We start from the raw sequence: 23893 nt of genomic DNA, 5'->3' as shown, positions 1-23893 counted from the left end.
TTTTGCTCTTATTTTTCCGGGACAAAGCAACATAACACTAGTGACAGTGGCGTCCTTCCACCACAGGGGTAGAACCTGCCATCAGGAATTTGATGATGAAACCTTTGTCTAGTGGGAGTTTTAAGCACAGGGTTGCTCACATGGATGCCTTAGCATAGCAGGGGCTTAAATTGGTGCTGGTAATGTACTGATCATTCAGTGTAGAGCTGCTCTCCCTGCTAATTCTTGCTATCATATCCTGCTGAGTCAAGGCAGCAGAGACAACCACACAGCCAAGTTTCTGTATTGAGGCACAAATGCTTGAAAGGTTCTGCCAAAACAATGACCTCAGCATGCCCAGGGAGCTCTTCAAGTACTACATTCCCCAAAATAAAAGACTTTCCCTTAAAACTTTTTTATAATCTTCAGCTATTCTTCCTTGACAGTCACATCCTTGCTTGCTCTTTGCACTTGATGGAGAGCGTCTCTGCACCATAGCACATATACCAGACCCACTTAAGTCTTCACCCTTCTGAATGGCTAAAATGAAGCCGCTAATGGATATGAGCCAGTCTGCTGGATGCTCATGACCAAATGAATAGATGTGGCAAAAGTATTAACTGTGTAGGATCTGTGCACATATCTGAACAAATACAACACAGGGACTAACAGTCTAACCCAGTAGCACAAATCAGCCAGTAACTACGTGCAGGGTCTAGCGGTGCCTCTTTAGTAAATAGCCATAGGGAGTTTTGCATTAAAAAAGTTTGATAACTTTACCTTCTCCAGCTCCATCTTGTGTACTGGAGAACTAGACAATGGTCCATCGGAATCTACAGCTCCCGTGCAGTTGCTGCACACATCTTTTATAACCTTAGGAGACAAGGCAAAACTTGTTAATTATTCATAAGGTGCAAATCAGAGAATTTATATATGAATGTGAAGAGAGATGGGAAGGAGAATCACACAGACATTTATTAGGCTGGCAGGTGTCAGGCAGGCTGCCACCAAACCAACTTCTCCATGCTGCCTCCCTTAGTTCATGTATCACCTGGAGGAGACACAATGTCTAGAGGTGGAAGGTTTCAGTTTCTAGACAAGCTAAGCTCCAAGGCTCTCCTGAGTAAGAAAACAACAGCATTGCTGATTTCCATGTGCTAGTTTGCAATATGAACTCAGCTGACACAACAAACTAATTTCATTGCAATGATGAAAAAGTGGTATTAAATCCAAGGTCACTTAAGTCAGAAGACAAGAGTTTTGCATAATACACTACCCAGCTGCTCTTTCTTTGCTACTGGAGAACTAACAAAGTGCTCATCAGCTTAATACTGTGCAGTGGCATTTCACAGCATTTTTGTATTATACTTGCACATTGACATAAAGGTATAGGTCAAATCGTAAATGTGTTTGTAGGAAATGGGAATGGCATTGTCTGCTTCTAATAAAATTAAAGAAAAATCCATAACCTGGAATTCACTGAAATTTTTAATAGAATTTGAAGAACTTAAAACCCTTGAACTATCTAAATGTAAAAACACAGGATGAGTACAGACATTTGATGGTTGCCCATGGACATAAGTTTTTTATCTCTTACAAGGCTACCACCAGCCTATTATGAGTCTAGAACTGCTTGTGCTGATAAGAACAGGTCCTGATTCTCCATCCAGATTCATGCCGAGGGGGTGCTGAGCTCTAAACCACTGATTACACCCATGCATTCATGCAAGGACAGCAGAACCAAGCGAGATAAGAAAGAAAAGCATCCTACTCTGCTGGAAGCATTATCGCTAGACATGAAAACTCTCCCCTTTACATGTACATGCATGTTTACATATCCAGCTCCTTCCTTTACACTGTTTACAGCAAGCTCAGCTGGCAGAGAGGAGGATCTTGTCTGAGAACTCCTAGTTCCAGGGAAAACAGCAATCCAGCTAACTGTCAAAATCCAGAATTCTTTCAAGGAGAGGAAAAGCAAAACAACAACCAATGTCTTTTTAATTTCAAACTGTATTATCCTGATATGGAAACTACTAAAGAGCTAAAAACGGCACCAAACAGTCTTTACACAGTACAGAAGTTCCTTGTAAGGGTGAAGCTAAACAAATCAAATGTTTATGGGCTTACAAAAACCCTATTGCTACAACTCATGAGCACATTATAAATTAGAGGCATTATTTGTCATAAAGAAGAAAGATCAGTAGCCCCATTTTACAGATGGAGAACTTGGGAACAAAAGAAAGATTAAATCACTCAATGTCACATAAAAAAAATCTGAACAGAGCTGAGACATGAACTTCTACATTTACTTATGAACTAGTATCTTGAAACACTTCAGTATTCTTAACTGTCTGAACTTCCCTACATCTTGTCCCAGAAACAAAAGCACAGTATTTCATGGCACTCGTCATCCTTTGTAACAGAAAATTTACATATATCTGTTGCAGAGCATTTATACCTCAGAGTTAAATGTACCCCTAATTTCATTAAAATCACAAGAATTATTTGTATGTGTGCTGTTTTATTTTCAATTGCTGGCCCTCAGTATGGTGTAAATACACTGCTGATTTCTTCCTAGAGAAAAGTGACCATACAGTTTCTGGGAACATTTATTTCTGTCTCCTGCATGACCCTGATTCAATGGCTCATGTTTTCAGCATTTGCTGACACCACACAGTTAGTTAATTTTGGCAAAGGCAGATAGTAATGGGAGTTACAGACAGAACAGAGGGAAATGATTTGGCAGCACTAACTGAATAGTATGTGCAAAGTCATGCACTCAAGTAAATCCGGTTCTTATCATACCTCACATATTTAAGGAGAAGCTAAAGTGTTTAATTGGGTTGTAATTAAATTTTGATTAAAAAACTGACACACTATTAAATGAAAGTTTGTGGCAAGATCTTCAGTAAATGCATATTCAAGGATCCAACACTTCATTTGGGTTCAAGGGGTTCACTGGCAGAGGTTTGCTCATCACCTCCTATGCGCAATATAATTATGTTCGACACACAACATTAAACTCATACTTCTACAGCTCATCAGGATGAAATGCCTTTACTATATAATGGTTGCGTGGATGCACTCTCTATAATTTCGTTTGCAGACAGCTGCCATTATAAATCTGGTTTTCACATGCTTATAGCTTTAACTCAAAATTTTAAGGATAAAACATTCCACCAGTGTTGCCAACCTGCATAATTTCAATCACAAGACTCAGAGTTCTTGTCAGTTTTTTCTATGTTCCATCTCCTGGAGTCATAGGAAAACAAAAGATCACTATTTTCATTAAAAAATAGTTGTGAGTGAGAGTGGGGAAAGGAGGTCAGCAAACTTTTATCCATTGCAATGAAATGTGTGAAAATATGAGTAAGTGTATCCCAATGGCTCTAAAACTAGAAACCAAATGAAAGGAATACCCAAATGTGTTATTTTTAATAAAATGGTATAATCTGGAAGGCTGTGCTGAGAATACTTTGTAATGGTGCATACTCCATTAATAGTTTTAGTTTTCTCACACTTCAGAAATGGGAAATCATTCCCTTTTTTTTCCTCGCAAATGCCTTTGTACATTACATATACACAGAGAGAGAGTGATCTGCCAGGAAAATCAAACTGAGATCATCAACAGACTATGTACTCAAATATTTAAAATACATGAGCAAATGTAATCAGAAATCTGAAGACCTGTCGTTTCTTTGGATAGCCTCAAAACTAAATACATTTAAAATAATCTTCTGTTATTTCATTGCAAGAATTTTAAATACCACAATTACCATTACAGTATTACAATTAGCAGATTTCAGAACTGCCACTTTCAAATGCAGACCTGGAAAAAACTTGTGCAGCCTGAACTATAGTATTATTTCTTATTTATAGAATCACAGAATCATTTAGGTTGGAAAAGACCTTTAAGGTCATTGAGTCCAACCATTAACCTAGTGCTGCCAAGTCCACCGCTAAACTGTGTCCCCAAGTGCCACATCTACACGTCTTTTGAATACCTCCAGGGATGGTGACTGCATCCCTTGCCTGAGCAGCCTGTTCCAGTGCTTGACCGCCCTTCTGGTGAAGAAGTTTTCCCTAACATCCAATCTAAACCTCCCCTTGTGCAACCTGAGGCCATTTCCATGTCCTGTCACTTGTTACTTGACCAATCCCCACGTCACTACAATCTCCTTCCAGGTAGTTGTAGTCAGCAATAAGGTCCTCCCTGAGCCTACTTTACTCCAAGCTGAACAACCCCAGTTCCCTCACCTGCTCCTCATAATACATGTGCTCTAGACCTTTACAGAAACATCTCAAATCACCAGTTGGATCAGGTATACACCAGTGTATCACACTGAGTGCAGTAACATGAGGAATAGAGGGAAAATATTTGCAGGTAGAGAGCTGGAAAGATTCCCTGCCCTGAGCCATTGACAGTGACGGGTGAAGTCAGTGGAATTTCTGCCACGTGGTGCGTCTGGAATATTTCTCTCTTTAAAAACTATCTTACCACACAAGCACTAACATTTACTGTAAAACCTTCAGACCTGCACTTACCTACAAATTCCTATAATTCTTGTATCTTTTTTTGAGTGATACACCAGGACAGGAGGCAAAATACTTGCCCTCCGCTTACTCTTTCTACATGCAAAGTCAGAAGAATCAGATTAGGTTTTTCAGCTGCCTTCAAAGATCCAAGCTTTAGGTGAAGAGCACAAGGCTAGACAGTAAAACCAGACAGCCTGCTGCTTGCCAGCCAGATCCTGCCACACACAAACCCAGCAAATTCTGAGTAAAGGTACTGAATTTGTAGATGGGTCCTTGTGGTTGATCTCTTTGGGACCTGATAAGGAACAATGCTGGAAGTCATCCTGCATTTGAGGAGCTTACAGACCTCTCTCCTGGTGGATACCATGGGATGAGTTCAGGCTACAGGCTGATGTGCTTACAGCATCTCATCTCGTATTTTCATTAAACTCACAGGAAAAGCTCACACTTCTAATAAGATTAAGTTCACAGATTATTAGGGAGAAAGCTGATGGCCTGACTGCACATCTGGTTCACTTCTGTATGGAACCAGGCTAGAAATCCACAAAGCCAATCCCCCACCCCCAGCTTGCCTACCCACATGTTTCAGGAATACAGGAATTGCTAGAAATGGGACAGGCTGTATCCCCTGTCTCTATAGCTTAACTCTGAAAATAGCAATATGGTAAAGCTGAAATCTGCTTATGCACAACATAGCATAGGGAGAAGAGTTTGGCCCCAGGTGTAATCCTTTATTTCTCATTCCTGAAACATTCCTTTTTCAGTGCTGGAGAAGTACTGACTTTCTGGGACTCATCGTCATTTTGGCATGACTAAATTCTCGTTTTTGCTCTTTTGGACTCTTACAGATTACATTTGTTAGTGTCAGTCTCCTCCTCCTTAAGAGAGCACCGAAACTCTCTTAGGATTTTGTACAGAAGAAATGCTCCAATGATTTTACCTAGATAAATTAGAGGAAAAGCAGAAATTATCCACATCATAGCCTGTGCTTTAAGTCTCAAAAAGAAACCCCCCTTACCCTCTGTACTGGAAAGCATCATTCTTAATCATCCCCTAGCCTGAAATGATTCATCTTTCTGTCTTATTACTGTTTGAGCGAAGTGGGGATGAGATTCTAGCAGACTAGCAGCCAGCAAGCCTATCTTTCGTGCCTGTATAACAACTTAAAAATATTTTTCTGACATATTCAACCAAGACAACCACTGTATTATTCCAGTGTAATTACTATGAATATTGGTATGTACGGCTGATGGACCAGACAGAGCCCAGGGAAGAAGGTGCTGGGTGCCTGCAAGGCCAGAGGTGCCCTGTGCAAGGGGAGCTGCATCCCCAGCCCAGTGTGGGGATGCAAGACCACATATCAGGCTGTACATCTGAGCTAACTATGATTTAAGCAATTTTCAATCCAAAGCTGCAAGTACAAGAGAGGAGGAACACTATCTAGTGGTGAAAGCAGGGCATCAAGTCTCAGCACTCCTGGGTTTTGCTCCAAGATCTGCAATAGCTTATATCTGTAATTTTAGCCAAGAGCCTAAAGAAAACTTTTCACTGAGAAAACAAGCAAAAGGGATGTTTGTGGCTCTGTTAATTGGTTTTCTTTGTTGCCCATTTATTTATTTATTTTAATTTACATAGGCATCTGTCGGTCACACACAGACACACTGATTCACAGCCAAGTTGGGGTCCTCTGGTTTTGTCAAAGCACACTGGCAGCAGTCCTGCAGGCCGGCCAAAGCTCTCTCGCAGCTTAGTCTGTCAGATCTCCAGGTTTGGCCCTAAATAGGTCCGATGCAAACATAATGACCTTGCCATTATTTGAACCCAGTTATCTAAAACCATCTCTTTAAGTCAATAGGGGTGTAAATCCCAGGAGGTTTAATTTAGTTGCAAAGCCTTCACTGCTGGTGATGTGCGAGAAAGAACTCAGAACCCAGCCCGCCTGTCTTGGGACACAGTATATATACTTACAAACTAACAAACGCTAAATGGAAATCACTTGTACCAAGTATGCATCCCCAAGCACAGTTTTTCCAGTCAGTTATTAAGGCACAATCATTCAGCACTTGACTCTACTCAGCTATAAAATAGAGATAATAACCTCTTTGGGGAACATTACTTAAGCCAAGAAAATAATGTTTGAAGTGTTTTGAGATCTCTAGCTGGAAATTCCCATAGAAAGTAAAAGGAGCCACACAATGTTTACAGTTACAAGCTCAGTTTTGCACCGCTTTAAACTGGTAAAAGAAGAGCTCTGTCAGTAGTTTATACTTCAGAAAAACTCAGTGCGCATCAAGACTGGAGCCCAGAGGTTACTTGATTCCCCTCACTAAGCTCAGGGCAGTGAAAACAAGAAAGTGATTTTCAAAGACTTTTACGAGAGACAGCATGCAGTTATTAGAGATGGAAACTGGGCGGGACAACAGGATTAACAGCTCTATGAGGAGTGTTGCAGGGTCTTTGCACACCTAGATACAGTCACAACCTTGATTTTCTTCTCTCTTCAGGGCACAAAATCCCTCTTATTACAAGTTCAGAACTGAACACTGTCAAAATGATAGATGATTTAAGGTCCTTTCCAACCCTAACTATTCTATGATTCTATGAAGAAATGTATGCCTGAAAGAGTCACTGCTCAGTTACAGACCCTCCACTGAAGAGGTTGCTGCAAAATGGCTGCACACTGCAAAATGAAGAAGAGTTACCAGAGGGTGCCTAATGTTAGGGAAAAATGAAAATCAAGGCCAGTACTCCAAAATGATAGATTACCTCTCATGAGTGATGAATCAGAAATACATTTTTGCCAAAGGCAATGCTAAGAAGAAGAGCAGGCCTTGTGAGCAGACACTGTGACCATGTCCTTCTACTGATTTTCTACAAGAAGCTACTTCAGAACTTAATTCCTTTGGCATCCATGTATTCTTAAGAGCAGATTTATGTGGCCTAGTCTGAAGGTCCTGCACATAGAACGCATTCATCTGTATGAATGAAGCCACTGAACAAGCATCTTCTTATAATGTCGTGTTCTTAGTAGTCCTTTTATTTTTAATGTAGCATTTCCCAGGGATGCTGACAAGTAGGTGTAGTTTCACCAGTCTGTGGGCTGTGTTGAGACAAATGGGAAGATTTAAGACCTTACTTGACCACAAATGCACAAAAGCACACACAGATGCACATATACTCAAGCACGCATGGAAAAAGATCATTTTGGGGTCAGAGTGTGTAACTGCACACTTTTTTTTAATGTACATTTTTGTGGGAATATTTTAGGACTCAAGTCTGGAAAATTCCACCACTTCATGTTGCCCACCATATTACAGCTCTAATGTATGATCTCAGCTCTAGCCTGAATTTATACTACTTATTCTCCTTGCTCTGAAATCTTGACAGGCTCTTTGGTGACATCAGCTATCTTTCTTTTTCATCAAGCATTTGTTAGCTGGTAAAACTGAAACTCCCTTTGTGGTTTCCAGTCTAGACTTCAATTTACACTGAGTTTATCAGCTGAGGTTTTTTGATGTCATCTTAACAAAAAAGGTTTAAAATATTCGGCCTTTATTTCGCCGTGTGTTCCAACTGATATTTTAAAATTCCTTGCTTATGTAAATGTATTTTATACTGATTACATCTGACTTGAAAAAAAGAATCATCTGGTTTAACTTTCATGGGAAAATCTGGCCTCCAAACACATTTTGAGCTTTTCAGGCTCAAAAGGAAAGCTTTAATTTGACACTTACAAGTGAATTAATGGGAACCCACTGATCCTAAGCGATAACCTGGCTGCAATGACACGTATTGGTATAGAATCTTTGACAAAAAAGAACAGGCAGCCTACTATTTACAAATGTGGTTGCAGAGACTTTTCTCATTGTCAGTCTCTGAATCTGCCCATTCTATTAACTGTGGAAATCTCACGTAGGTGACAGAATGCTGGAGGGACCCTGGTCCTCATGAGCGACAGCCATGGAAAGCTCACATCACTTCTCCCAAGACAAAGCAGTGATCTCTTTCTCAGTACTATAGGAACTTCCTATACAAAGCCATACATGATTTTCAGAAGCTCATTTTATATAAGGCTCAAATGAGAAAAAAAATAGCTATTTTCATATTAATAATAAAAGATCCCTTAGATTTTGCTTAATTTTTAATTATACAAAACCCATTGCCTTTTTTTCTGCAGAAAGCTATACTCCTTGAAAACACTGGAGCTGTTGCAAGACCTGACCATTTTTGGTTAGCTGTTGGATAGGCAAGTTGTACTGCACAGAACAGCGTGTTGCAGCAGTGCTGAGGGCTTGGAAGTGAGCATACAGTAGCAGTGCCATGTACTTGAAAGAGTTTTTATTAACAGAGAGCCTTGCAGCAGGAAAGAGCTAAATAAAGTGCTGTCAGACTGTCTCCAAATGCTTTGCAGATAACATACTGTCCGGGAAGGCTTTATGCACAATTAAAAAGACAACCATTTTTATGAAAGAAAGTCTGATAAATGCCAATGAATTCAGCATTACTAAACCCAAGTTTAGAACAACACAGGAAATAATGATGCAGTTACTATGATCTAATGATAGCGGAATTCCCTTGGAAAAGAATATGACTTATGACTCCTTTCATTCCAATCAGTGTTTTTGAAACTCTAGGTGAGTTAGTGGGACACTTGGATTATGCTAGATTTTAAAACGTAAAACAAGATACTGACGTTGGAAGAAGCCTCACCAATACACTGCTGTGGTTAGTTTCTATTAAAAAAGACAATAGACAGTGTATTTTCTAAGCTAAATTTGCAGTCAAAACCAAACACACACAAACTGCAAACCCCCAAAAGCTATATTCAGTATCGGAAAATAGGAAATTACAGATTAATATTCGATTTAGTAAATTAGCTCACGGCCGAACTCATAACTCTTGAGCTGCATTTTATGTCTCCTTCTGCAGAAAAAACTATTTGCCACCAGGAAATTCCTATGTCTTTAATTCGATTGTATCTGGAAAAATACAATTTATTCTTAGAAAAATAAGTACCATATAAGGTTAGATCAGAGCACAGCATGCAGGATGCCTGATGAGTCTTATGTATTCAGACATGCATTTAAAAGGCTGGATTTCAAAGTTTTAAAAACAAGCTACTGAAACTGCAGCGATGGTTTCCCACATTACTTCACTGACCTCCGCATTTCAGACTGGCAAAGTCCAACATAAATACTAGTATTCTGGTTAGGATCTAAAACTGCAGCCCTTGCGTTGGGATTTTCCACATTTGTCGACAATGAACAGAAAGGAGTGAAAGATTACAAAATCCCATTTCTCAGAAGTCTGCATTCCCAGAACAAACCATAACAGATGATACGCTGCTAATCCAGGATTAGCGAACTTGTGGTGACTTCAGGAAGTTGAAGGACTTTTCTCCATCTGGAAGAATTCAAACAGGTATCTCCTGCTTTTTGAAAAGAGGACTGTGATGTTGTTATCCCTATATTGCAAGGTAGATTATGACAGCTATGCAATACACCACTCCAAAAAGCAACCTGGGTTCCAGTCTCCTCTACACCTTAGGGAATTTCAATCTTCAGCTCACTACTAATAGCTTTCTCAAAAACGAGCTGAGAATGAAGATGGAAGGGAATTGCCTCTCCTCTCAGTTCCAGATTATTGTGTAATTAGCAGTGAGAACCATACACAGCAGCATCATCTGTGTAATCCTGAGCTGGATTGCCCAAGGAGTTGCTTCAAGGCCTGATCCTGCAGTCCCAAATTACATGGGATTTAAATGGTCTGAATGTTGATGTCTTATCTCAGTTTTTAACAGCAATTGAACAGGGAATAGAAGCACTTTGTGGACGGAAAAGCTCTTGGTCAGAAACCCCGCCCTTACCTTTAGCCACTGTTCTGCCTGCTCTTTACTCTGCACTGCCAGAACCAGGGCATCTGCTCCTTGGTGCGAGATTTTCAGTTCATGCTTCTTCTTTTTGCTGTCTTTGGGAATGTATGTGATACTGCAGTCATTCAGGAGCAGCTCCATCTGGGGCTGCTGGTCCTTGGAACTTTTGTAACACTAAAAAATGGTAAGGAAGTTCAAAAGTTAGATATCACCTTTCTGAACCTTGGGGAAAAGATTTTATTATATAGAAATGCTATTTTTTAATAATTTTCAAGCACCCCTTTACCACATACCACAGAGTTCAGCCAACGCCAACTTTGCATTTCTCCTTCTCATCCCCTCTGTAAAGCAAAATCACTTCCATACTGACGTTAATAGACATCTTTTATTTTAGGACAGGTACAACACATGGAGAGCATTAAGCTTCTCTGTGTTAACCTTATGACTCAAGCTTGACCTTGATCAGGTAGGAAAAGAGTGATTTAGGGTATCTGTTCACACATAGCAGCAGAATAAACTTGTAAACGACTTTAAATCCCAAATGTTTATCCTGCCCTCCAGCAACAGCCGTACTTATCTAGGCAGACTGCATCAGTCCCTGCAGCTGCAGTTGCAAAGACACAGGCACACGCTTTACTCAGTTCTTCTTTTTCTTAAGAAAAGTCAAAAAAAATTGGAAAGTGGGCAAAGTCCCACATTTTCAGCCAATACAGTTTAATAGTCACTGCACAACACTGCATGAATCTCTATGTTAGTTTACTTTGTAAGCTCCTGGATAAAACTATATAACCTATACGATTTCCTTTTCCCTCTTTAGTAAATGTTGCCAATGTCATTTCATGCTGGATCTCTGATGACCTGCTCTGTATCTGAACTAGTGATCTAAAGATGAAGGGTTACAACACTTACCCTATAGGCCCAGTCCCTATTCCTACCTTCCAACACATCAGTACAACTGTGGCTCTTAAACCTGTCATACTGCCAGATTACAGATGACATTTAACTGTACATATGAATGTCCACTTATTTTATGAACATATGTAAACTGGCCTTTCAAAGAAGCATGAAGGTTATAAAGGTGTTTGATAATATAGAACGTATCTGCTAACAAAGAAGACTGATTAGTATATGCATACATAGAATAGTCAAGTATAAATGTGAACAGAGAAATGCACATGAACTTTTGCAGGTCTTCAGCTGTATTCACATCATGATGCAACCGTCAGGAAGACAGTAGCTGTTAAAAGTGTATTATAAACACTACAACTTCGGCTGAGCAAATACAGCCACTCTAAACCAGCCTCTGCAAATCACTCATAATTCACCTTTTTTCTCCACAGCCCGTTAACTCAAAGTTTCTCCAGCATGGTCACAGATTGTAAGTGTGCAACATTAAAAAAAATATTAAGTTTTCAAGCTATGAAATCTTGAAAACATGCAACATTAGTGTCTTTAAAAAGAAATAAACAGCATATAATTTTCTTTATATTAATTTAAACATCTTATTTACAATTCTACATTACTAAGCCTGAAGTATTCCAATATTAAAGGTCTTCAAGTGAAAAATGATTCCCTCTGAAAAGTTATTTCTAATGTCTAATTCTAATTAAAATATTTTGGGGTTATGATGACAGCTGCATTTATAACACAAGCAATTACTAATCCCTAAGAACATATATTTGTTTTACTTGCATATCTCATATGTTAAATGTCTAAGGCCTCGTTCAAACAATAAACCACTCTAGTGTAACTTGGTCGTTAGACTCCTATTGTGATTTTTATTTTCTTAATCCCCATTACAGAATTACTGAAAGACAATCCCTGTAAGGAAAAAAAAGCTTTTCAGACCACACATGTGGCTAGAGGAAATGAAAATCAAAAAAACCCCATATTTCTATACAGAAACAAACATAATTGCAGAAGAAATATTGTATGACTTCAGGGAAAAATCTGTTTCTTTCCCTCTTTCTTTTCTTCAAGCTATCAGATGGTCTTGAAATCTGATCCTGATATATGGTGATAAAAATGTGAACTAAGGATAATGGCATTATAACAATATAATAAAAACTGAATCAGAATCAAGATTCTTTTTGACATTTAAATAGAGGAGCATACGAAAATTAAATCCTCAGTAACCACTGAAATCTAGCAAATTCATTCCAATTATATTTTCAGAAACTTCTTACATCTATTTCATATGCTGTTAGTTCCTACACTGCCATAAGCACAAATGAGCTTGGAAAGTGAACACAGCTAAGCTACATTGTATCAGTGTAGAATAATGAGGCTCTACAGAAAATGTTCTATCACCAGCTTTTAACATTAGCTAGATTGCAGTAATTACCGCTTACATAATTAGTTACAACTGTTGGAAACACCAGATAGGAAGGCAGGAACTGCCTGAGAACCCAACTTATTTATTACTGTAAGCACTAGTTCACTTACAGTGACACAGAAATATCTCTTTCACACAATTAGGCTCTCTTTTCAGAAAATAAAAAGAAGTCTATGAGCAGATTATTTACTAACTTATGGAATCTTTTACTGGTGCCACCAATCAGAAAGAAACATAACAGATTTGCTTAAGGAACAAATACATTCACTTGTTTCTTTTCTTTCTATACCGCAGCTGTGCATCATGTGAATACTGCATCTGTAATTACTGCAGAACAGATGGCAAAGGTTTAGTTTAAAGTGTATACATTACCACGGTTTATGCTGCCAAGTGAATTCTCAGTCTAACAAGGGACTTTTCTCTCCAGCAGTCTGATCTAACAGTTCATACACAAAGCTCCCTATGAGATTTTTTGTCCTCAGGGAACGAAAGATTGGATTTACAGTTTCAGCATTTTCTTTTTCCAAATGAAATATGTTAGAAGATAATAGGCCAGACTTTCTTTCCAATATTAGGGAACTGCCTGGGTTTAAGTGCACTAAAAATCAAAGTTCTAAGTGGCATAATGCTGCACTTATAATTTCAGTGCTTCTTCGGTAAATCATGACCAAACTCTTTGGTAAGGTTACTGTAGACTTGGCCACTCTCTGCAGAATATATTCCAAACCAGAGTCCTGTAAAAATAAATACATCATCTAAAAGGTATAAAGAAAATACAGCTACATAAAAATAAAAATTACCAGTAGTTTGTTTTCTTTGATAACACACAGTAGTTTGGTCCATTGGCCAAATCGTTTCTTTCTAAGGAGGAAGGCACAGATTTTGGCATCTTTCACCAGATCCATAGAAGCTTCCTCGGAAGGCCACTGATGTCTCATTTTCTTCCCCTTTCCATCCTCTTCCTCTTCATCATAGGATTCATAAGAGCTGCTCATAGCATCTGAGTCATAATCTTTAAGAAAAGTGTAAAAGTGTCAAGTTAAAACATTCAGCCATGAAGTGTACTGAAATAACTCGAAATCTCAACAGGCTTCATTTTAAATTAAGGCTTTTGAAAGTCAGCCATGAACAAATTACTGATTTAATGCTAAGTGGCATCAATACATTAAGTTAATTGAGTAAGAGGTGAAGTTCCACTTTATAGAAGACCCATATTGACACCTTGGGCATTTTAATTGAAAGAATAGCTGGGAATACATAGCTAGAATTTTAGGGAGTGTTTGATTATCTTCCAAATATTATTTGGCAGCTACCTTCGCCTTTTGTAATTTTTTTACAGAGAAACCTCTACATCCTGCCCTATTGCATAATGCAAACTGTAGGCACAAAAATACCAATATTAGTACAGCATATCAAGAAACAAACACTGAATATGATGAAGGTCACCAAAGTACGTTATGGGGCACTATCTACCTACCATAACATTTCACATAATTCTGAAGCATTCTGCAAAAACCATTTGTTATGTTCTTAGCCTGAACAGTTTAATCCTGCTCCTATGGAGGAAAATTGATTAGAATATTTTTAACAGCTGAAATTTCATCTAAACATTTCAAGCAGACTTTGATATATTTTTAGGCCAGAAGGTGGAAGAAAAATCTCTCATTTGCTTTACCTAGGTATTTAGGACACAGTTGGAATGTAGGAAGGAGACCTGGGACAACTGGGAAGAGGACAAGAGAATGGATTGCTGGAAAGTTCATTCTACGTGAGTTCCTGCTTTGTGCATACCCAAACCGCACATCTCTGAATCAAGACTAGATATTCTGATCCTATTTGTGTTTCCATAGAAGTGCACAAAACAGTATAACTCCGTTCCAAAATGAAATGAAAGTAAAATCTGAAGTTCTGGAATAATATGTTTCATTATTATTTATTTATTTTAATTAATTACCAATTAATGGTCAATTCTGCTACAGAGCATTTGGTTTGGGGCAGCTCCATATGGGCAGGTGATAAAAGCCTCAGATGATTATCCATAATAAAACAGTACTATTTTTCACTTGCTTTACAAAAATCAAGAGAAAAATGGAAAAATCTAGGGTAGATGTTTAAACTGACAGATTTGGAAATATTTATTCCAGAGTATTTGTTTTTGCATATTTGTTTAAAAGAATGTGTCAGATCTGGTAGAACTTGCTGCTTCATCCATCTCTTCCTTCTTCCTCTCCATAAAGAAGGAAAAAAGCCTAAAAAAAATCCCATCGAAACCAGAACCAAAACAAAACCTTCTCCCACCAGATCTGTTTTTGGAGCGGCTATCCACAAACTTTCACACAGAAACATCAGGAGATGCTTGAGAGATCAGTTACCAGTCTCAAACACACAATAGCATGCCAGCCTTTTCAAAACAGAGGCAGAACGATTCATGTGGTGTTGTATGAAGATGAAAGGTCTAGTCATTAAACCAGCATCTTCAAGGTCTTCTTCCAGAGGCATGGGCTAAGGGACAAGCTGCCATAACCTGAAGTTGCTGTCTGTCTGGGAACTTCATCTTTAACAACTGCCTTTCCCTTTTCAGATACTTAGATGCCCATAACCTCCTCAACCTTTCTTCAGATTCAGCAGTGATCTTTGTTGCAGCTACGCCACTGTCACAGTGTTCACTTTGATGTTTGCTCCATTTCTGCAGTACTCTTACCTCATTTGTGATTTTGTTCTAGTTTTGGCAATAATATTATTCAGCAACTTACCTCGTTTCTTTGGGGTTAGTAGCATAAGACGTCACTAGGCACGTATTGACGTATGGACATATTGGCTGTGGAAATACTATTCTGGCAGCATTTTTCAGTTTAATTACTAATGAGATTTTTCCTCCAAAATTGAGAAATCACCTTTTCAAAGTAAGAGTGTTTGGGGGTTAGTTTTCATCAGACCAACTTGAAACATGACTGTACAGGAGGAAAAATCCTCAAATACAGTCCTCCTGAGAGTGGAGCAGGGTTGTTTTCCTACACTCTGAGTACACTCTGAAGAAGGGATAGTTGCATGAGAGTCAAAGACTTTTCAGTCAGAGGATGGTCTATCTAATATGCCTTCCCCATCTCCATTTTTAAGCGCATCAATCAACGGGATGCAAAAACTTAATCTGTTTTAACACATTGTTTTTCGTTCCTCTTTATGACATGATTTAACTTCTTCATATTGCAGAAAACAAGGTTTCACCTTGGATAAAATTCTTAGTCATCTCTTGGCCACATATCGAAAAGTTGCTTTCTTCATACTATATAACAATGTCTCATTCTTTTCAGCAGAGTTACTGGGTTAAATCATTGCTTTTTCCTCACAGCATTAAATTTATTATTTTTGTTCTTACCACAAGTTTTACCAGTTTCTAAAAAAGTTAATTGTAGAAAGTGCTGATTGAGACTTAGAAGTAGAGATTGAAATTCTGCATGTTAAATATCTTACAGGTACTTCCTGTATGGCTCACAAGCAGTCCAAGTGCAGATATCATGTTAGCCATATGTTGTATGATCAGCAGAGGGACTCTGCTGGCACAGCAGTTGCAGGTTCATCCAAATCTCTGTCTATGGGAGGATGAGAGCCAATTGGAACTTCAGAGGCTCCCATCCTCACACAGTCTCATGGTATCCCTGGGGAAATGCTGCCATATCCTGCCCATTAACTACTCCTTATGTTTCTCTTCTTGGGTTTGTGGGACTCTTGGCCAGAAGAAGAGTTTGCTGAGAGACCCACACCAGGAAGGATGACCACCTTGGAGTACTCATATCATCCTGGCTGAAACTTTGCTGCCCTTCGCCACATCCAGCTTCTATTCTTTGTTTCTCCAAACTGCTGTATCACATCCAAAACAAGGCTTTCAAGCTCTGAGACACAAACCAGCATGTGTAGAAAAAAGTAAAAAATGTCTTTCCAAACTAAAGTGGTTTTATTAAGTCTACTGAAGCCTCAAAAACTTAGGATGCACTGATACAATGTGTACCAATGCTGTTAATCTACTTTTTGGTTTTTGGATCTGTGTTTTCTGATTATTCTAGGTGCTTTTGGAATTGTCTTTTCACCCTTATCTTCCCCAAAATTTTTCACAGGTAAAGGGTGAAAATGTTAAAGTGGACTTTCTCATTATTTGCAATAGCATATTCCAAAGTCTGGAATAATTTAGGTATGTTGTACAGATCAGTAGCTTTTAACAAAGAATTATCAGACAAGGCATATACAGTCTTGTTTTCATCTCCATGCAACTGTTTACAGACAGATTACAGGGACTAGGTAAAGTTACAGATATTTCATTTTCACAACCTATATTCTGCAAATTTGTTCAGTTCCTGTCCACCTGTAGGACACATGGCACATAAGCCTCCTTGCTATTAATGACATTACAAAAGTATTCCATAAGAATATTTATGTAGGATAATGACATCTATCCCAACAGTTCAGCAGTTTATTTGTGCACTTCTTTGTAATGGTCTTCTTCATCTCAAACAGACTGAACAGCTAACACTACATCTTTGGTTAGTACACCACTTTAATGGCTTAGTTTAATCACCATACAAGTGGTTTCATTGGAAGTTTTGCTTGACTGGGGATATATTACTAATGGCATATTGAATTTAAAAGGAACTTTATTGTTGATGAAAAGTGGAATACTTTTAACACAAATTAAGAGACGGTATGGAGGTCAGGACATAATGAACCAGAGAAAAATCACAGCTAGTGAAACGTATAGTGAGCTACACTAACAGAACTTTTAATGTCTGTATATATATATATATATACTTAAATTATAGAATTATTAATGAACTTTTAAGGCTGATATCTTAAATATTTTTATGGATTTGTATGGCTAAGTACAATAAATCAGTTTCATATTTTGTCTTTTTTCTTCTCCTTAGGCAATCATTTAGCAGTGCTATTAATATTTGTACTATTAACATTTTTATGCCTGAGCATGGCTCTTGTTTAATGGCAAAACACAAATCAGCAGTTCACTGAATTATAGGGTGTAGCAGGACCACCCTGCAGCATTCAAAGGAGGAAATGAAGAGAGGAGTGATTCTGCTGCTCTGCTAATGTTCCTTCATACAGTATATGAAACTCCTTCTTACCTTGAATTTCTTTGGTAAATTAAGAGCTGCCAGATAACCTCAGTTTGTACAGTGTACAAATGGATAATTAATGTTCTAAGGTGACTCCTATGCATGTTTTAGGAACAGATATATTTTATTCACTTGTTCAAATAATAAAAGTTGCCATAAAATGGGGGAAGTTATGCCTTTAATCTCTGGGCCACAGAAAATAATGATTAACGATAAATCAGCCATACAGGAATAGTAAATTACCCCAGCCAAGAGAAAAACAGCAAAAAGAAAAATCTTTGCAATGTTTTGGTACACAATGTCCTGTTGACTGACCCTGTGTAAATGCTCACAGCAGTCATTTCAGCGTTCCATCAGCATGCTCTCAGTATAGCTCCACTTTGTATAAGGTCTTTGGATAAGTATTGGACATGAAATAGAGTGTGTGTTGCAGAAGGACGTTCTGGTGGTCAGTTAGGAGGCAGCCCTCTGCCTTTTACACTAAATAAGTAGTCACAAAAATACTGTCATATGCATCAAACATTGCTTGTGGGAATCAGCATGACTGATTAACCCCTTGCCACAATTTGCTATCAGAAATGCTGCAAACGACACCTTTTTGATAATTCCTGTTTTCTTATTATTTGTCTACTTTAGCAAGCAATTCAGTGCAATAAAGGCATATGAGTAGATCTGCAGATCAGCACCAGTTTCTGAGACCTCTACATTTACAGTATCGCCAGCTCAGAGATATTGGAGCATCTGGATGATGCTTAACTCTGGACTCCTGATCCAATGCCCCCACCACATTCATGGTTCAAAGCTACGGATTTGGACCCTCTGTCTCCAAGAGCAGCTGAAGTATGTTTATGGGCACCCAACTTGAGTTCCAGGTTTAGTTTCCTCTAAAGGAGCCTGGTTTGTTCACATCAACACAGTCCTGCAAGCCAGACCAATGCATGGCCAGGAAGGATAACCAGAACCATCCCGAAATGATCAAAGCCATGCTTGTGACACATCACCACAGCGCTAATAGAGATGTGACTGTTGAGAACTAGAAAAGTTGAAAGACACTGGAATTAGCAATTGCTCAGAAACTGGAATCTGCAAATGTATTACTCACTGGAAGTGATGTACTCAGGAGCCTTCCCAGGACTAAGTGGCACTGCCTCTTCATAATAGCCTTCAGGAAGGGAAGAAGTTGGTAACGGTGGAGGCCCATTATCTGGTGGCTAAATGAAGAAAAAACAAAAAGAAAAAGTGATTACAGACCAACAAACTGTTAAATTAAACATGATCAGAACATCTGCTCATGGTAAGTGCTAATATTATCAGCGTCATAAACCCAGTGGTTGCTCTTGTGACTGTTTCTTTTGCTAACTCTCTCTGAAGGCAAGACTCTGAAGGGGTGAATTAGACATCCTTTGAATAAAGTGTGTTTTGCAGGATAACATCTTTTAAAAGGGAAACAAGCCTAAACCTCAATTTCCTCATAAGTTGTTATAATTAAATAATAATAAGTAAAGGATGAGATTTGAAGCAATGAAGTGACTTAATTATGCTTCATACTGTAATGATCCATTTTAAAATGTAGTATTATTGTCAAAATGTTAAAAAGATATAGTTCTTTATTGAAGAACTAGAAATCTAAAGGGTCTATGTAGGAAAAAGATTTCTGTGCATAGAGCATTTTACAATGTTAAGGCTTATGCATAAGTATTTTGCACCTAAAATTATTTATATTACAGCAGCAAATAACAGCTTGGTTGGACACTTTATTAAAGTTAAATAGCCTGGGCTGGCAGAGATCAAGGACAGATAATTTAGACCGTATTTTTGTGATCATTTTGGTTTTCAATGGCAAATCAATTCTTAATATAGACATTAATTTTAAAAATGTTATTTCTACATAATGAAAACTGAGCCAGAACCAATGAAAAGTTTGGGACATCAAGAAACTATTATATGATAAAATAAATATTTCAAATACCAGGTCAAATTCTAAAATGTTTATTTTCTAAATATAAACCTGTTTTAAATTTAAAACTGACTGACTGCTGGTATGTTGATATAGTAACAAAGTAAATTTAATACTCCGTGACTTCTTCCATATGACTTTGCTGTTCTATTTCCTTAACAAGTACCAAAACAACTGTATTTTATAGAACTCATTCATATTTGCCACAGGTTTTTAGTTCCGTATTTTCATATTACAGAAAATACTGAAGTCTTTTTCCAGCATAAGTGGCTTATTGTGCGATTACAAAAATAAAACTCATAAGCAGAGTCTCATTTCTGTAGTAACATTTTTTTTTCAATACCTCTTTCTCTTTTTTTCTTGTAATGAAAGAGATGTAATGGTGTTTGGCTGCATTGGACTGATCCAGTCTAAAGTAGGGAAATGAATAGAGACACTGAAGTAAGGAACTAGTTGGGGTGAGCTTTGCTCATGGTCAGATACAGATACTTCTGGACTGCAATTCAGGTGGGCTGAACTGTCCAGCAGAGGCATGGAGCCTTCTTCCACATAATATAGATGAAGCCATAGTGACTATACTCCTCTTTGGCTATAGATGTAAAGTTACAAAGGAGGAATTTGAGCTTTATTAAAACATGGCATTAGCTGGAATGGGATTACTTCTGTGGGAACTTTCAAGGCTGAATTCATCTTTGCATATGTCAATGCTAGACATCTCCACATTTCATTACTGATTACAAACCTAAGAAAGACCCTAAGAAAGTCCCACCTTTAGGGTGCTCTGTAGTTAAACTCATATCCAGTAGGTTATTCCACCTTTCAGGTAAGTGCTTGTGTATTCCCAATGTGCAGGGAGGCAAGGAGCTAGTGTCTAAATCTGCACTTCAGCTCATCCAGCACTCACTTCCCTTTGTGTACCAAGTAAAATCAGAAACTTCCTCATGAACAATGAACCAAATCATGACTGAATACAGACATTCGTGGTCAGACTATTACACTAATATTACTTCTATATCAAATGATATAGCCAACTTCATATGTCACACTCAATTACAGATAAGAGATGACAATTACTGTTATCTGCAATATGAACCAAATGAGTTTTCCTCACAGACCAGTTTTACCAGAGGACTTATCTGTCAAAGAATGAAAATAATGAAAAAAATATGACTTTTAGTGTAGTGTCCCTGTAATTCTGTTGGAAAAGTCCTCACATTGCAAACCTGCACAACATCCCAAAATAAATGAATCTTTCAAGGATAGCTGCTGCTGTGGAACAGGTGTAAGGAACATAAAAAATACTACTATTGGAAAATTGTCAGCAATTATTAATTTTACCCTATACACCTGCACACATCAGCTCCGTGTATCCTGAATTGCTAGACACAGTATGAGGAACTGCCTTCAAAGAGTTTGTATTTTCTCCCTTTAGGTGGGCAGAGCCTTGCTCAAGTGAGTTGGGGTTAAGGATGGTTCCTGGGGCAGTGCTGATTCATACAACCCCTTTCATTAAACAGACATATTAATATCTTGGTCTAGCCTTAGACTATTTTTCCAGTCAGGTGTATATACAATATATGAAATTCCTATCATTATTAAACCTAACTCACCCAGGAAATACCCATCCCAAGAGTCATTCCAATTTTGACTTGACAGCACTGGGGTTTCAAAGCAATCTTTTATCCAGAAACAAATAAAAGTTCCAATAAAGATCAGGAGTAGGAGGGGGGAAATCCTTGTTTTTAGACAAAATGTTATTCAGAAAGAAAGAAAAAAAGGAAATGAAACACAAATGGTGCTTGTCTGAATTCGACCCTGCTGGAGCACCAGTTACTTCATACAGCTGGGGCCGGTTGGACTGTGCAGCCAACATCAACACAGATGGAATCCATTGCTGAATTAACTGGGCCCTCCTCTCTGAAATGCATTTTGCAGTGCTTGCCATAACAAAGTTGAAAACAATTATTTTATATTTTAAAGAATTATTAGGAGAAACAGAAACATCAAACATTAAATACTTTCTGATTAAAGCAAGGCTGCTTTAATATTGAAAGAAAACCCAGCTGATTAAATACAGAATACAAATATCTCACTCAAAATCTCTACCATAAACAGCCACATCTGTTAAGAGCTATGGAATATGTAAGAGTTTGAGCATCAAGAAACGTAAAAAGTACATCTGAGCATTCTGGTATTACTTACTAATATTTACAGTGCTATGCTTTTTTTAGTATTGCTCATTGTATTGTTTAATTCATTCAACTTGGCAATTTTTTAGTGGAAGAATTTTGATGAAGTTATGAATTATGAACTGAAATAATTCTTTATTCAATAACTTTTTATTAGTTTGCCTGAAAAATAAAAAGGACATGAAACCCACAAAACTATTTACATATTCTATAAAAGGATTAAATCTCAAAAAAACCCTAGAACATGTGTAGTTTGAGTGGTATCTGGAGGAAAGACCTGGCAACCTGCAAAGAGGCATTAGCACAAATGCTAAGACTGGATTCGTGCATGGGATGCCCAACTCCAGTTTACAGAAGGGATTGTTATGAGAAACACACAAATATAACAAGCAATATTTACTTGGATAATAATACTCATTATTCTACTGGACACTATGAAACAGATTCAGTGGAAATATTAATTTTATGGCATATTACGGTCTTCCCCTCCACTTGCCCCTCTGTGTTCCGCAAATAAACTGTTTTTCTCTTTGGAGATATATTACTTTCATTCCCCCTTCTGTGCAAGGATATCTAGCAAGATAGGCAGTAACTTTTTTTTAGGGATAGTCTAGCTAATATCTGCTGACTATATGGAAGTATATAGTGTGGAAAGCAGTATGAAAGACAGAGGAAAATAAATGTCATCATATAGGGGCCTGAGGATATAAAATCACTTTACACCCCAGTGAAGACTTACACTCTGCAGGAAATAGAAAGAAACACCTTCCTTTATGCAATGATTTAGGACGTGGAGATTTCCAGCGCAAAGCAGTGACTTTAGCAGAAACTGTCAGTACGCTCATGCTGCAGGCAAAGGCTGCCAGCAATTCAAGGGCCATGCTTGCATGTGCATTATTAGATCAACCACCAATTCGGATCCAGCCGGACTATGAAGCCAGCTGCTACGTAAGCCCTCAACACTGAAAGCAGCAACATGAGACTGGAAAAGTGGTCACACACGGGTGATGCATAATAAAGCTATTCAGAAGCCAGCAGGCAAATGTGGGCTGTCAAGAAGAAACCTTGACACATGCACATGCCATTTGCTTTGGAGAAACTTAGACCTAACCTCTGTACAACCCCACTGCATCCTCAGCTTGGAGAGGGAAAGAGTGCTCAAACACTTACGATCCTTCTCCCCACATGTAAAAAAATGGATGTCCAGAAAGCAAGATTAATAATAAAATCTGAGTATCAATACAACTGGCAAAATTATTGACTGCAGATTTCAAATAGGTTTTGTCATACTGCTGTAAATGCTGGAAATTGGGCATTAGTACTTGCCCTGGACTTGGTATGAAAGCAATTAGATAAACTCAGAATTGCTCAGGCAATAAATGGAAGTCATCGTTTCTTGCCAGCAGTTGAGAACCTGAATGGATCTTTGATTTATTCAGTACAAAAGCGCTGACTATATGGGGTGTTAAGACCATATTGAACTGTGCAGGAGGAAAATACTAGCCTGAGGGTAGACAAGCAGAAGCTGAGAAGAATTCTTCATTTGACCTCAGCTCCATATTCTAAGGTTATTAATTTCTCAGCTTGTCAGCCAAACTCTACAAAACCAGGCACCAAATAATGTGAAAGAAGTCAAAGAACTTCTCTTTTCCTCTTCTGAGTGTATCTGAAAGAAGACAGCAAACCAGCCAGCCAGACACCAAGCTCAGCTTTTTTAATCAGAGTAACTCTGTCAGTCCCACCATGAGGTGGGTAACACAGCTGCATGAGAGGCTGTTGGTACAGTCCCACCCAACCATCGCTGAGTGTACCCCTCCAATTACAGTACATGCCTCTGGGACACCAGTGCTACCAGGAAAAAAAACTAAAGGAATTGGCCAAGAAATCATCAGCCAGAGTCAGACA

General features: G+C 38.3%; 1 protein-coding gene across 2 annotated transcripts in view; it reads right to left on the bottom strand.

The window, feature by feature from the left end:
* AFAP1 (actin filament associated protein 1) overlaps positions 1 to 23893 on the bottom strand; it is a gene marked incomplete at both ends in the record, with an annotated part of 60437 nt that overhangs the window by 24318 nt on the left and 12226 nt on the right. For both annotated transcript variants that reach the window (XM_080631383.1, XM_080631384.1), the window contains 4 exons: positions 760 to 852; positions 10382 to 10561; positions 13523 to 13734; positions 18945 to 19053. In XM_080631383.1, the coding sequence (XP_080487509.1) occupies positions 760 to 852; positions 10382 to 10561; positions 13523 to 13734; positions 18945 to 19053 (594 nt within the window). The remainder of the gene's footprint in view (positions 1 to 759; positions 853 to 10381; positions 10562 to 13522; positions 13735 to 18944; positions 19054 to 23893) is intronic.

This window comes from Psittacula echo (assembly GCF_963264785.1).
Source record: "Psittacula echo genome assembly, chromosome: 1".
NCBI classification, from domain to species: domain Eukaryota; kingdom Metazoa; phylum Chordata; class Aves; order Psittaciformes; family Psittacidae; genus Psittacula; species Psittacula echo.
The sequence above is the reverse complement of the archived record's forward strand: the minus strand, read 5'-3'. Positions and strand labels throughout refer to the sequence as shown.